General features: G+C 39.3%; 1 protein-coding gene across 6 annotated transcripts in view; it reads left to right on the plus strand.

The window, feature by feature from the left end:
- The window catches only part of FAR2 (fatty acyl-CoA reductase 2), a 139,941-nt gene that overhangs the window by 43,890 nt on the left and 81,939 nt on the right, over positions 1–14,112 (plus strand). For 4 of the 6 annotated variants that reach the window (XM_061582531.1, XM_061582530.1, XM_061582534.1 and 1 more), the window contains exon 2: positions 11,459–11,682. In XM_061582531.1, the coding sequence (XP_061438515.1) occupies positions 11,494–11,682 (189 nt within the window). In that variant the 5' untranslated portion in view covers positions 11,459–11,493. Of the gene's footprint in view, positions 1–1,766; positions 1,836–5,288; positions 5,382–11,458; positions 11,683–14,112 lie in introns of those variants that run through there. The other 2 variants (XM_061582532.1, XM_061582533.1) reach the window with 2 other exon arrangements.

The raw sequence follows: 14,112 nt of genomic DNA on the forward strand, positions 1-14,112 counted from the left end.
GGATAAGTAAAAGTGACCATGGGGAGCGAGACCTGGACTGGGTAGGGGAGGAAGAAGGAAGAGGGGAGGGGAGGAAGAAGGGAGGAGCAAGGGAGAGGAGAGGGGAAGGAGGGGAAAGGCAAGTCTGATCATTTGCACGCTTATTGAGTTCAGTGGGATCTACTCCCATGCAATCATGGCTAGGATAGGTAAAACTGACCATGAGGGAGGAGGAGGGGGAGGGGAGAGTAGAGGGAAGGAGAAAGGGGAGAGGGGAGCAGAAGGAGGGGATGGGGAAGGAGGGAATTGGAAGGGGGAGGGAAGGAACAAAAGGGAGGTGATAGGAGGGAGGAGGGAGGGTGGTTTGATAATTTGCATGTTTATTGAGTTCAATGGGATTTACTCTTGTGTAATCATGCTTAGGATAGGTAAGACTGACCATGAGGGAGGGAGAGTGTGGAGGGGAGAGGGAGGAGGAGGGGGGGGAAAGGGGATTGGAAGGGGAGGGGAAAGGGAAGGGAGGGGTGAAGGGAGGGGTGAAGGGAGGGGTGAAGGGAGGGGTGAAGGGAGGGGTGAAGGGAGGGCCATTTTGATCATTTGTATGCTTACTCCTGTGGAATCATGCTTAGGATAGATGAAACTTATCCGTGGGAGGGGGAGGAAGGAAGGGGGAGGGGATGGGGAGGGGAGGAGATTGGATGGGTGGGCACTGGGCAGAGGAGAAGCCCCTTTCCTTTCCAAAAGGAAAACACTGAACAGTATCATTCTTTTTCAGGGTTTTCCCCACCTTTTTATTCTACAGCAGGCACATGTAGCCTCCCACCCAAATTTAAACCAAAGCTGTCCCTGGCCACATCCACACCAGACTGTTATTTCACTTTAGGCAGTTGTGGCTTCTCCCAAAGAATCCTGGGAAGTGTAGTTAGTGAAGAGGGCTGAGAATTGCTTGGAGATGCCCTGTTCCCATCACAGAGCTTCAATCACAGTGGCTGACTGTTAAACCACTCTGGCCACTGGAACTCTGTCAGGGGAATAGGAGTCCCCTAAGAACTATCAGCACCCTTCACAAACTACATTTCCCAGGATTCTTTGGAGGAAGCCATGACTATGTCGAGTGCAATAAAGGTCTGGTGTGGGTGTGCCCCAACTAGGCAAGCCCAGCAGTGCTGAGTCTGGCTTTTAGAACACTGATAGTTGGTTCTTACTGAGCATGCCTGGCCTTATTGAGTTCAATGCTAAATTTCTTAAATTAATTAAAAATCAGCCAGGCATTTTTTAACTTTTAAACTGTAGAAAATGAAGGTCAGAGTAAGGGGCAAGGTCAGTAATAGGATTACAGGTACTCTGTGAAAATGGCTGGTTTTTAATTAATTTCAACAAATTATGAGAACTCTGACAGAAAAAAGTCCAGATGGGGTCTGGTTTTTCTCTCTCTCTTTTTACACTTTGAACTCTCAATTCTCTCTGACTGTGTATCACCATGAAAAAGTAGAAGGTTGTTAAGCAAGCATTTCTGAATTCATGACTATAATTTTGATAAGATTTTATTTTGAATGGCAGAATGGCATGGGGGTATTTTCAATTTAACATTGCGGAATGTGAAAAATCCATGCTGACTATAGTATAACAGCTACTCTCGTAGCTGCATAATTATGAGCAATTAGTTTTCCTTCCTGGGGAGAGCCTGAGGCAGCAGCTCTTGCCAATCAGAAATGAGCTCAAGGAAACATAATTGCTGGAGCCACAGAGCAGGAAAGAAGAACAAGGCTAAAATGGAGGCATGGGCAAGAAAGAGGGAAAGGAGACTAGCCTGAAGCAGAGCTTCTGTGTGCTGGCAGTTAATGAGCTTGAGGGAGGTAAGGAAGGAGGGGAAAATCCGGGAGGGCTTTGCAATGTTTTTTTTAGAAAGTCTACTCAGAAGTAAATCCCATTGAGTTCAGTCGGGCTTACTCCCAGGTAAGTGGAGTTAGGAGTGCTTAAAAATGTGAGAGACTGTCAGGGAACCTAGGGCTAGGAATGGACTGTCCAAATTGTTAATTCAAAAAAATTAAGTTTGTTTTACAAACTTAAATGGAGTTCAAGCCTCTTGTGGTCTCAGACAAGTGAATATTGCTGTCCTGAAAGAAGGCAAAAGGAGACAGGGAAGCACAAGCCTGGAGGAGGGGGGACAGCTTCTGAGGGTTCACTCTGTAATTCTAAACATGTCTATTGAGAAGCAACTCCCAGGGGCTTACTCACAGGTAAGGGGAGTTAGGAAAGGCCTAAAAAGAGCTCCCTCTCAGGTAAGCTAGAATTAGGCATGGACTGTCTACATTGTTAGTTTTTTTAAAAAAAGTTTGGTTTACATTCACAGTGCAATCCTAACAGCCTGCTCATAAGTAAATCCCATTCTGTTCAATGGGACTTACTCCCAGGTAAGAAGGGTTGGGATTCCAGCCCCATAAAAGAAACCATTTTTTGGGGGGGCTATGTGTCTGCTCACAGTACAATCCTAGCCATGTTTACTCAAAGTCCCCGTGAGCTCAATGGGACTTACTCCTAGGTAAGTGGGTTTGGGATAGGATTGCAGCATCACTTTGAGGGAAATGTAGGAAGAGGTGAAAGGACAGCAGAGAGATAATGAAGAGAGAAAAGCTGGGGGGCACCCTAAGACTCTGAAGCAGAGCTTGCATGGCCCCTGTGGGCTCAGACAAGTGAAAATTGCTATCTTGAGAGAAGGTGGAAGGATGTACCAGTAATCTAGTAAAGGGGGTGGGGAGAAAGGAATCTGAAGTCACAGTGCAATCCTAACCCTGTCTACTCAGAATTAAGTCTCACTGAGTTTAATGGGGCTTACTCCTGAAGTGAAACTGAACATAGGATTGTAACCTTTAATATCTAAATTCAATTATTTCCTTCAAATACTATGTGATTTATCAATAAATATTAGAATATTTATAACATCTGTTAAATGTTCAATGTGCCATCATGCGGCTCTTGTTGTTGCTTCTATGGAGTAGCACAGCTAACTCTTCAGGATTGTGCCACAAATAGATTCCAAAAAGTCTGCTTTAAACTTGCTCCAAACCCCTGTGGCATATAATGAATAATATTTATTTATTTATTTATTTATTTTGTTAAATTTCTATACCGCCCGACTAGCATAGCTCTCTGGGCGGTGTACAACAGAGAAATAATACAACAGAGAAATATAAATATACACAGTATATAAGTAGCCAAACAATAATAATAAACAACAAACATCTCAATATACAATTAAGCAATCCCCACACACTTCACAACAGTGTCTAACAAAAATATGCTGTAGTCCAAATAACAGCAAAAATGAATCTCCAAAATTGAATCTTGACCCCAAAAACAACTAAAACACAACTAACCCCAGTAGTCTATAGACATCCTGAGCAGCAGGTTCACGCGCACATACACACACACGGTCTCTGGCCCCTTCAGCAGTTGCTGCTTTTGTAGCTGGAGAGAGACAGGGCCCCACCCTTCCAGGCCAGGTGGAAATTAGCCAGAAATGCAGGGAGCAGGTCTTGCAGAAACTCACACAGGTAGCTGCAGTCACAGCTGCAGTAATAAAATAACTTAATGGCTAGGTAACATATTATTCAGAAATGATAGTAATCAATAAATAAGAGAAACTTTGTGTAATTATCCCTTGTATCTTAACATAATCCCAAGTAGGTTTACTCAGATGTAACTTTTAGTGTTCAGTGGTGCTTACTGTCAAGTAAATGTGCATAGGGTTGTAGCTTTAATTTTATTTAATGCCTCGAATTTATGATCAGGCATATCCATATGCAAGGGGTTAAAGAGGTTCCAGACTGCAACTGTGTAATTTCCCATGCCTGTATCAGAGGCTTCCCTCAGTTGGAAATATTTGTCCACTCTGCTTTGTTTAGAGTTTGGGGGCAGCGAATTATCACCCTTGTCAGGGCTTCTGGCTCTTTTCAGTTTTCCCATCTTTGCCAGTGAGGGAATAGTTATTCACTTTCCCTGAGAGTTGTTTTTTCTTCAAGGAGGGCTGGAGGATCCAGACAGAGCAATTAAAGTATTTAACGAAAGGGAGTGTTTGCAGTTTATAGTGCAAATATCTCCATCTGTACTCCCCAGCTTTTTATAGTCCAAAATAAGCCATACATATACAGCCCACTACCCCCTAAAGGGTTGTAGCTGTGGATGAGCACGGCATGTGGGGGCTGTAGGAGAAAGGTGATACAGATAAAGTTAATAAAGCAGATGTTCTCAAAGGCTTTTACCACCATCTTTGCCACCAGACAAGCTGCAGCTTTCAAAGCAGTTTGGATTAAATTTGAGGGTTGTAAGATGAACAAAACTATCGTACCAGCCACAGCGCTCGGAACCAAGCAGCCGCCCTCGTCGCCATCTTCCCTCCAGTAGTCAGTAGCATGTGGTCAAGGACTGGATTTAGAGCCAAAGCCCCAAGCAATACACACCAATAAGAGAATGTAGTTTATTTACAAGAAAAGAAAGGTACATAAAAAAAGAGAGCAGCATTACTTTCCTTTAAAGCCAATTACCCTCAACAGGGCTGAGTAAGAGATACATTTACATAACACTGTGAGAGATTCAAAACAGACAAAGGAAATAAGAAAGCTCACCTATCCTAGCTAATACTCACTTTGTAGTCTGATAGCCTGGTTCCCAGAGGCTTTTACTGAAATCCATAGACGAAACAAGATAGATGAAATGGGGGAACAAGTAACTGAAGGATCACCCTTCATTTTATGGGGGTTAGCTGGCAACAGGGAGGGGACCAATTAGCCATCCTAGGCCTCCCTTCTGTGATCACCTTCTTTGAAGATAAGGAGGCTAGACAGTCATACCAAGCAGTCCCTGATCTGCAATACCCAAACACCTGACTTTGATCTCAGGAAGCAGATAACAGATAGGACTCAGCTGCATCTTCTTGTCATTAGCAATTTGCAGCTGTCTGGCACTAAAACACTTGGGTTTCCCCAGCACAGAGTATCCTGGAGGTCTTTGCAACAAAGACCCCCAGAATTCCCTCTGGTTGAGGCATTTTATCTTGGCCAAACTTAACTATTCTTGACACATTCAACTGAAGAAGCCCTGTTCTGTGAGACCAACAGTTGTCTTACTGCATCAGCAATTTTGTAATTAGAGAATTACAATGAGACTGCCCTGACCTAAGGCCATAAGATTTAGCAGTTATGAGAAAGCTTGTTGTTATTGCACAGAATTGTGACATAAAGGAAAATTTGGAGTTAGGATAATTTTTGCCTTCAGAGGTCTAGAGTGAGGCAGTCTATTATTGTGGGAAGTATCTCCTTGGTTGACAGACAGTGCTTCCAGCAATAACAACACCAAGGGGAGGTGTTTCTCCTCAACTCTCAGACACCTGGAAGAAAAAGCTAGTAAGTGAAAACTATATATATATAGTATATGTAGTATATGGTATGTTAGCAGCTGATGAAGGCGGAAGCTGAAACGTTTTGTTAATATAATAAAAACCTCTGTTTGGTTAATCACAATTACAACTGACCTATGCACGCGCTTCAGGAACCACCAGTCGGCAATTTTGACAAAAAAAGTGGAGCAACCAGTTGCAAAGCATTTTAACATCGAGGGTCACAGCCTGTTGGACTTTTCCATTACAGCGATAGAGATGCCAGCAGATCCAGCAGCATTGACCAAAAGGGAGAACTTTTGGATTTACTCTCTGGACACATTGGCACCACATGGCCTGAACCTGGAGGACAGTACCACCACTACTTAGCTTCTGCCAATGAAGCCCCTCTGAGCATTCCATCCTCAAAGCTCTATAACTGCCACCTTGGTAACAGCATTTGTATGTTGGCAGCTGATGAAGGCGGAAGCTGAAACGTTTTGTTAATACAATAAAAACCTCTGTTTGGTTAATCACAATTACGTTCATGTATATAAGGGGGGGATTTACCAATATAAGCGTACTAAGAGGTGCACACTGAAGAAAAAGGAACATTGTCTCTAGAGCTGTGCACTGTATTTGTACAAATCACAAACCACATCAGCCCAGTTCAGACCAATATGTATTCTATCCAGATCAGGTTGAAGCAGCTACAAATCTCTACAGAGCGGATCACCTAGTGTCGAATCAGTTTATAGAGATTTGAACAGATCTGTAGCTCAAAACAGTCTCTAGTGAACCCAAACTGGGTGTCTCTGAAATAGAGCAATTACAACACTATAAAGGAGAACATCAGGGTGAGGAGAGAGGGGGGAAGGCTCTCCAATCCATCACTCTCCAATCACAGTGCTTGGAAGGGGTGACGTTTGAAAATCCAGAAATATTTTGTAACTTCTGTATCATAGAAGCATTTGGTGGCGGTTGGGTAAAAATTGTTCAGCTTGTGTATGTTTTCTGTTCTTTCCCAATCAATCCCAGTCCCATCCTGATTTACGTTGTTTTTTAAAATTATTATTAAACCTTGTGGCCACATTTAGCCACAGCTGCTGCTGCTGCTGCTATTGTTGTTGTTATTATTATTCATGTTTCTACCCACAAACAATAAGAAGCAGCCAGCTTGTGTGGTTACACAATTATTTACTACTATTATTATTAGCCAGCAAAAGATAGTGGGCATATTAGCCAGAATTCTGCATTAAGAATCATCATTATTATTACTTCTAATTGCTAACCGTGAATATTATTATTAATATTAAATAGTATTTTTATTTTACCCTCACTCATTATAGTTGTTGGCAATCTTCCCCCTACATGACAGGGTCTTTAAAAAAAATCTTTCTTGGAAAAAGCAAATTTTTGGCACAGATAATTGTCAATGGGGATTTAACGGACTCATGTGAAATACAAAAGGGTACAAGACAGGGATGTCCGTTGTCCCCCCTTTTATTTATTCTGGTTTTAGAAGTGCTGCTTAGAGACATAAGGCAAGACAAAAGGATTTCGGGAATAAAGATAAAAAAAGAGGAATATAAATTGAGAGCATTTGCTGATGACTTGATAATTGTATTAGAAAATCCCTTGGAAGGAATCAAAGTATCGATGGATAAATTAGAAGAATTTGGACCATTAGCAGGATTTAAGATCAATAATCAAAAAACGAAGATGTTGGTGAAAAATTTATCTTTAAGAGATCAAAAAGAGTTAATGGAGAAGATAGATTTTAAAATAGAAGAAAAGGTGAAATATTTAGGTATCATTATGACAAATAAAAATTCAAAGTTGTTTCATAATAATTATGAAAAATTATGGATAGAGATTAAGAAAGATTTGTTAAGATGGGATAAAATACAGTTGTCATTAATGGGTAGAATATCTGTAATAAAAATGAATGTATTGCCGAGAATGATGTTTCTATTTCAAACAATACCTGTCATATCCTCTGATCTACCTTTCAAACAATGGCAAAAAGATATCTCTAAATTTGTTTGGCAGGGGAAAAAACCAAGAGTTAAATTTAAATTATTACAAGACGCTAAAGAAAGAGGAGGACTGGGATTACCAAATTTGAGACTTTATTTTGCTGCTTGTTGCTTAGTCTGGATAAAGGAATGGATTCTATTGAGGAATAAAAGATTATTGGATTTGGAGGGTCACAACCTGAAGTGGGGATGGCATGGATATCTATGGTATGATAAAGTAAAAGTTAATGTGGATTTTAATAATCATTTTATAAGACGTCCTTTGTTGAATATATGGAATAAATATAAAACAAGGTTTTTTTCGAAAATACCGCTATGTGTTTCAAGTCAAGAAGCATTTTATAGAAGAGAAATGGCTGGAAAAGAGAAATGGTTAACTTACCAAGAACTATTAGAAAATGTGCATGGTGAATATATAATGAAAGAGAGAGAACAACTAATAAAGGAAGGATATAGTTCACAATGGTTTGCGTATTTACAATTGTTAGAAAGATGTAAAATGGACAAGAAAATGTATGGGTTTGAAATAAATAAATCTGACTTTGAAATAGGTTTGTGTACAAATGATGAATGTATAATTGCAAAAATGTATAAATTTTTATTAAAAATGGACATGGAAGAAGAACAAGTAAAAGAGTGTATGGTTAAGTGGGCAAAAAAATTTGGTTATAATATACAAATGGATCAATGGGAAAATATGTGGAAAAAAGGTTTGAAATTTACATTATACTATAATCTTAAAGAAAATTTTTATAAAATGATGTATCGTTGGTATATGACTCCAGAAAAGTTGTCAAAAATGTATAGTAATGTTTCTAATATATGTTGGAAATGTAAACAACAAGAAGGATCTTTTTATCATATGTGGTGGTCGTGCAAACAGGCAAAATTATTTTGGGCACAGATAGGTAGGATGATGCAAAAAATCTTAAAGATAAATATTCAGTCAAAACCATAATTTTTTTTATTGGGTTTTATGGATAAACAAAAGGAAAAGAAATATGGAAGAATAATATTATATATGATCACGGCAGCAAGATTACTATATGCACAAAAGTGGAAAATGGAATCGATACCAACAATGGAAGAATGGCTATTGAAATTAATGCACTTAGTAGAGATGGACAAATTGACATGCCTTATTAGAGAAAAAACGACAGATACATTTCTTAAGGAATGGAAGCCTCTTTTGGACTTTTTGTTGAAAGAAAAAAATGAAATGATGATAATGGGATTTGATGATTAATTAAGATAGACTTTGGAAAAAAGTGAATTTCGTATGTTTTAGGAGACAGGTTTGATATATATTATATACTTATAGCTGATCTGTAACAAATCGGAAGTCAAGTTTTTCTTTTTATTTTTTTTCTCTTTGTTGTATTGTTTTTGCTGTATTTGTATTTGTTTTATAAAAATTTGAATAATAAAAAAATTATTATAAAAAAAAAAGGAAAAAGCAAATTTTAAAGGTCACTAGCATGAAAACCCGTGGAGCTCCTCACCTGAAATTTGGCAGAACTAATCCCCTCTCTAGGGGCTATCATGTCTCTAAATATCATGTCCCTATGTACATATTATTTCCATGGTGCTGCCAGCCCGTGCCTGCCTGATACTACTTATATGTGTCTAGTATTGCAAATCTAATTTTTAAAAACCTTCAATTTTTTTCAAAATATTGGTAGGAACAGAAGAAATACAGGAGTATGGTATCCCACTCACAACCTTTTATAAATTTTGTTTTTTTTGTTTTTTTTTAAAAGCAAACTTTAAAAGTGGTTACCATGAAATGCCCTGGAGTGACCTACCTGAAATTTGGCAGGGTTAGAATTCCCCTGGAGCTGCCTACCTGAAATTTGGCAGGGTTAATCTCCTCTATAGGAATTACCATGTCCCCAAATTCCATGTCCCAATGTGCATATTACATCCATGGTGCTGCCAGTCTGTCTAAAACTACCTACTCATGCCTAGTATTGCAAACCTAATTTTTGAAAATAAAAAAAACTTTTTTTTTCAAAATTCTGAAGAAAGGAGCAGGGAAAACACGGGAGCCTGAGAGGTGGCCTGACTGAGCACTCACTGTCTTTTTTACAACATTTTTTTTAAAAAAACAACACATTTTAAAGGTGGTTAACATGAAAATCCCTGGAGCTACCCACCTGACGCGTGGCAGGCTTAATTCCCTCTATAGGGGCTAGCTACCATGTCACCAAATTTCATGTCCCTGTGTGAAAACTGTTGTGTCAGTTTTGATTTTAAAACATTTAAACTTTAAAACCCCTACAGCTATCTACTTGCAACTTGGCAGACTTAATCCCCTATATAGCAGCTGTTGTGTCTTCAAAAGGACATTTTGGTTTCACAATATAAGTCATTGGGTTTCTGGAGAATGGTAATATATGGATTGTGATCCAGATATGGATCTAAATTAGGTTGGATTGGGTCAGAATCTGTCCAGACCGGATTGGGGCTGATCTGTATTTACAAATTGGAGGCACAAATCGGATTGCAGGGTTCATACACAGTCCTAATTGTCTCCCTGTTAATGTCAGGCATGCAGCAACTGTTTTAATCTTTATACGTTGCACAAAAGCTGTTTGTTTGTTCACACAGGCCTTCTCTGAAGTGTGACCCCGCCATGATCAATGTGATTGGCATTTTTTGTACTGAATTTTATGTTGTTTTCCTCTTTTATTGTGTTTTTATGTTATACATCACTTTGGTATTTTCCTACGAGAAGCATACAAATTTGTTTAATAAATAAATTTCCAGGATGTAGACATGACTATAAGACTTGCTCATTTAATGCCAACATGTTTTATTCTCTTATTGTCATTTCTTTAGTCGTTGATTATATTCAGAGGGTGATTCATCTTATATATTCCATCACCCTAGAAATCTAAATCTGCTGATGTATGTGGACAGTGTGTTTGTGATCTAGACATACATTTAATAACCATAATCTGGTAAAAATCCATTATTTTTGTTCATTAGTTCCCTTGGCCAGATTCAAAAGAAGGCTGATGCATTCTTGTTGAGCTGAAGTAACTACAATTCCATTTGTTTTTTTTTAAAAAAAGAAAGTTGAGCTACCTACCTAATTCATATTATAAATTGAGTGGTATACTAATACTAAATCATTAATACCAATATTGCTATTGGATATTATTAACTGGCCTGTACTGTACACTAATCTAATTTAAACTTTTGATATGCTTTAAATAGCTGCTGGGAACCTCCACCCCATAGGCCTAGTTAGGCACATGAGGCCTCCCCTTTTGGTCCCTGACATTTTTCCTAAGCCATGCCCACCTGTCCATCTCTTGACATCATCTTACATCAGGCACAGGACCATAAATCTGCAGGCCCAAACTGAGCAGGAAGAATTGGGAGCACACTCTAAGGATGTCGTTCATCCTTCAACCCACTGGTAGAATTCTGTGCTTTTGAAAAAAATTATGGCAACAGAAAAAGGCACCACATTTAAAAACTGATGAAGTACAGCTGGAAAAGAAGAATCAGGAGTACACTCTGATTCCTCCTTTCTTCATCTGAAGTTGTGGCTGTGGTTCACAACCAAGTTTCAGCCATGCCTGTAAAAGAAAAAAGGGAAGAACTGATGTTCCTTTGATGCTGAATCACCTGACATCACCTGTCAGAATGGCCCACAGAGACAAAGGAGTTTTGGATCCATCCCACTCTTGCTTTAGATGAATGGATGAACCATCAATGTTACACTATAGTAGTACTATATAACTTTTATTATATATTGTGCTATTATTATACTTAAATTATCTGTTTTCTATAAACCATTATGGACAAAAGATCCATATGTTATGGATGCTTGTATTTTAATAAAGTTTAATAAATATATAAATTTTACCTGTTCAGAAGAAACCATGTATCAAAAAGCTAGACCTCAGTATTTCAGTAGGATGTGGAACACCAGAAGAAGTTTGGCATATTACAGTATAGATGTGCAGAGTATCGGTGCCAATACAAGTGTTCTAGATAATGATTCAGAGCTTTCTAACATCTAATGCCTTGAATCCTTTCATCTTTCTGCCAGATACCTCCACAAAGAAGTTGAAAGCTGAAAGCAACATGTCTTCAATTGCAGCTTACTACAGTGGGAAGTCAGTACTTGTTACAGGAGCCACAGGTTTTATGGGCAAAGTGCTAGTGGAAAAGCTACTGCACTCCAGTCCTGATGTGAAAGCTATTTATATACTTGTGAGACCCAAAGCTGGACAATCTATGCAAGAGAGAGTGGTGGATATGGTGAAATGTAAGGTAGGGAATTTTTCTTCATATAGGAATCTGTTGGTAGTAATGTATTGTTCAATAGCAGCTCAGAGTTACTCAAGATGTGAATGCCAAGGGAGGGACTCAAAAAATGGGGGACACACATTGTTTCCTGATTCCCCCCCCAGTTTTTTTCCAAAAATTTGAAAACAAAAGAGGGAGGAAATCCCCCCTGATATGTTCCTATTTCCAACATATTCAGTGTGCATTCTCCATAAATATATTTCCCATTAGTCACTGAAATCTCAAATAAGAGTCCTGCTTTAATAATGTTCCATGGTTTGATACTGACTTGTTCACATATTCATGGAAAGCTTAAGTCTGTAAAGGCAGCAGGTGGTGAGGCAGCTGGATTGACACTAACATGAGGCTCTGCTCATTTTAGCGCATTGGATGCAATGTCCAACTTGCATCTTCTCACAGGGAATCCAGAATACATAGAACTGATAGGATGGTTTGCTTTTAAGTGCTATATAAATCTTTAGATATGAACATGTTCTCCTTACCTCTCAAAATGGGGGTGGTGATAAAGTTTGCATATTTTGGGCCTGTGCACACTGAAATCTACATGTGTTAGTTGTTACTGTCAGTAGACTGAAAATAGCTACATTACTGTACTACCAGTAGAGCAGAAATAAAAAGGTAAAGGTGTCCCCACACTTACAGTGCGAGTCGTTTCCGACTTCTTATATTCTTGCGACGTTTACTAGGCAGACCGTATATATGGGGTGGGATTGCCAGTTCCTTCCCTGGCCTTTCTTTACCCCCCAGCATATGCCGGGTACCCATTTTACCGACCACGGATGGATGGGAGGCTGAGTGGACCTCGACCCCTTTTACCGGAGATTCGACTTCCTCCTTCCATTGGAATCAAACTCCGGCCGTGAGCAGAGCTTCGGCTGCGTTACTGCCGCTTACCACTCTGCGCCACAGAGGATCTTAGAGCAGAAATAGATACACAAATATCATCCATATAGAATGTATACAATAGAAAGGGAGGAATAGCAGCATTATATATACATATCAAAAATATGTATACCTGCGCCGAAATTCAAGAGAGTGAAGTAGGTAACCCTGCAGATTGCATGTAGGTAAAATTCTGTCAATCTGTCAAGTAAGTCAATATTATGGTCTGTGTCCTGTTACAGGCTGCTTTCAATGGGTACCTCCAAGCACTACATTATGTTATGTTACGGTTTATTTCTATGCTGCCTTTTGGCCAAAAAGGCCCTCAAAGCAGCTTACAAAAAAAAAACACAAATGCAAAATACACATCAGAAAAGAACAATACAGTTTTAAAAAATTTAAATAACAAAATTGTTAAAAAAGCAACAGCAACATCTTTCAATAACAATACAATAACAATCAGCGCTTTCCTAATGTTTTGACGATGTCTACTAGTTCTTACATCAATCCAATCAGTGCTCTTTCATTATATTCAAGTGGAATTACCATTGTAATTTACTGTCAGGAGTAGTTCACTTTTTCTGTGTGTACATCCATCCACACCAGGAGTCCTATAACACCATAATGGTATAATACTAAGTTTTGTTTATGGTTAGTAGTACTAAAACACTATAATACAATAATGCTACATTGCCAAAAATTAGACTTTCTGCCCTTATCACTGTCATTTTAGAAACATGGGGTGCCATCCAATTATCCTCCTATTTGTGCAAGTGAAATCTTCTTGTGCAATGGGATTTCCAGTTTCCTTTTCCCCTCCCCACTGCCTGTGCATCCCAAAAACTGCTCTAGAGGGTTCCCCAACTCTCAAGCAGATTTTGGGATGTGTGCAGCAGACTGCAGAGAAGAGAAGAGAATAATAATAATAATAAACTTTAATTTATAGGCCCCCTATCTAGCCAATGGCCACTCTAGGCGGCGTACAATAAAGCACGATAAAATACAATAAACAATATAGCCAGTACAGTATAATGCAGAAATTACAGTATTTAGTAGATTGCTCATATTACAGTTCTAGAACTAATTCACCTTGGAAGTCTCAAAGGTCGTAAAGGCCTGATGGAAAAGCCAAGTTTTCAGGCCCCGGCGAAATATATCTAGGGAAGGGGCATGTCGAAGATCCATTGGGAGGGAGTTCCAAATCGTGGGGGCTGCCACAGAAAAAGCCCTCTCTCGAGTCCTCACCAACCTAGCCACTTTAGTCGGTGGAACCAAGAGAAGGCCCTGAGTGGCAGATCTTGTAGGGCGGCACACTTTATGACGCTGGAGGTGCTCCTTCAGGTATACTGGGCCGAAACCGTACAGGGATTTAAAGGTTAATACCAACACCTTGAATTGAGCCCGGAAAATAACTGGAAGCCAGTGAAGATTGTATAACACTGGGGTAATATGATCATAACAGCGGCTATTCGTAAGTAAATGAGCCGCCGTGTTTTGTACCAGCTGTAATTT

This window comes from Rhineura floridana, chromosome 8, assembly GCF_030035675.1.
Source record: "Rhineura floridana isolate rRhiFlo1 chromosome 8, rRhiFlo1.hap2, whole genome shotgun sequence".
NCBI lineage: Eukaryota > Metazoa > Chordata > Lepidosauria > Squamata > Rhineuridae > Rhineura > Rhineura floridana.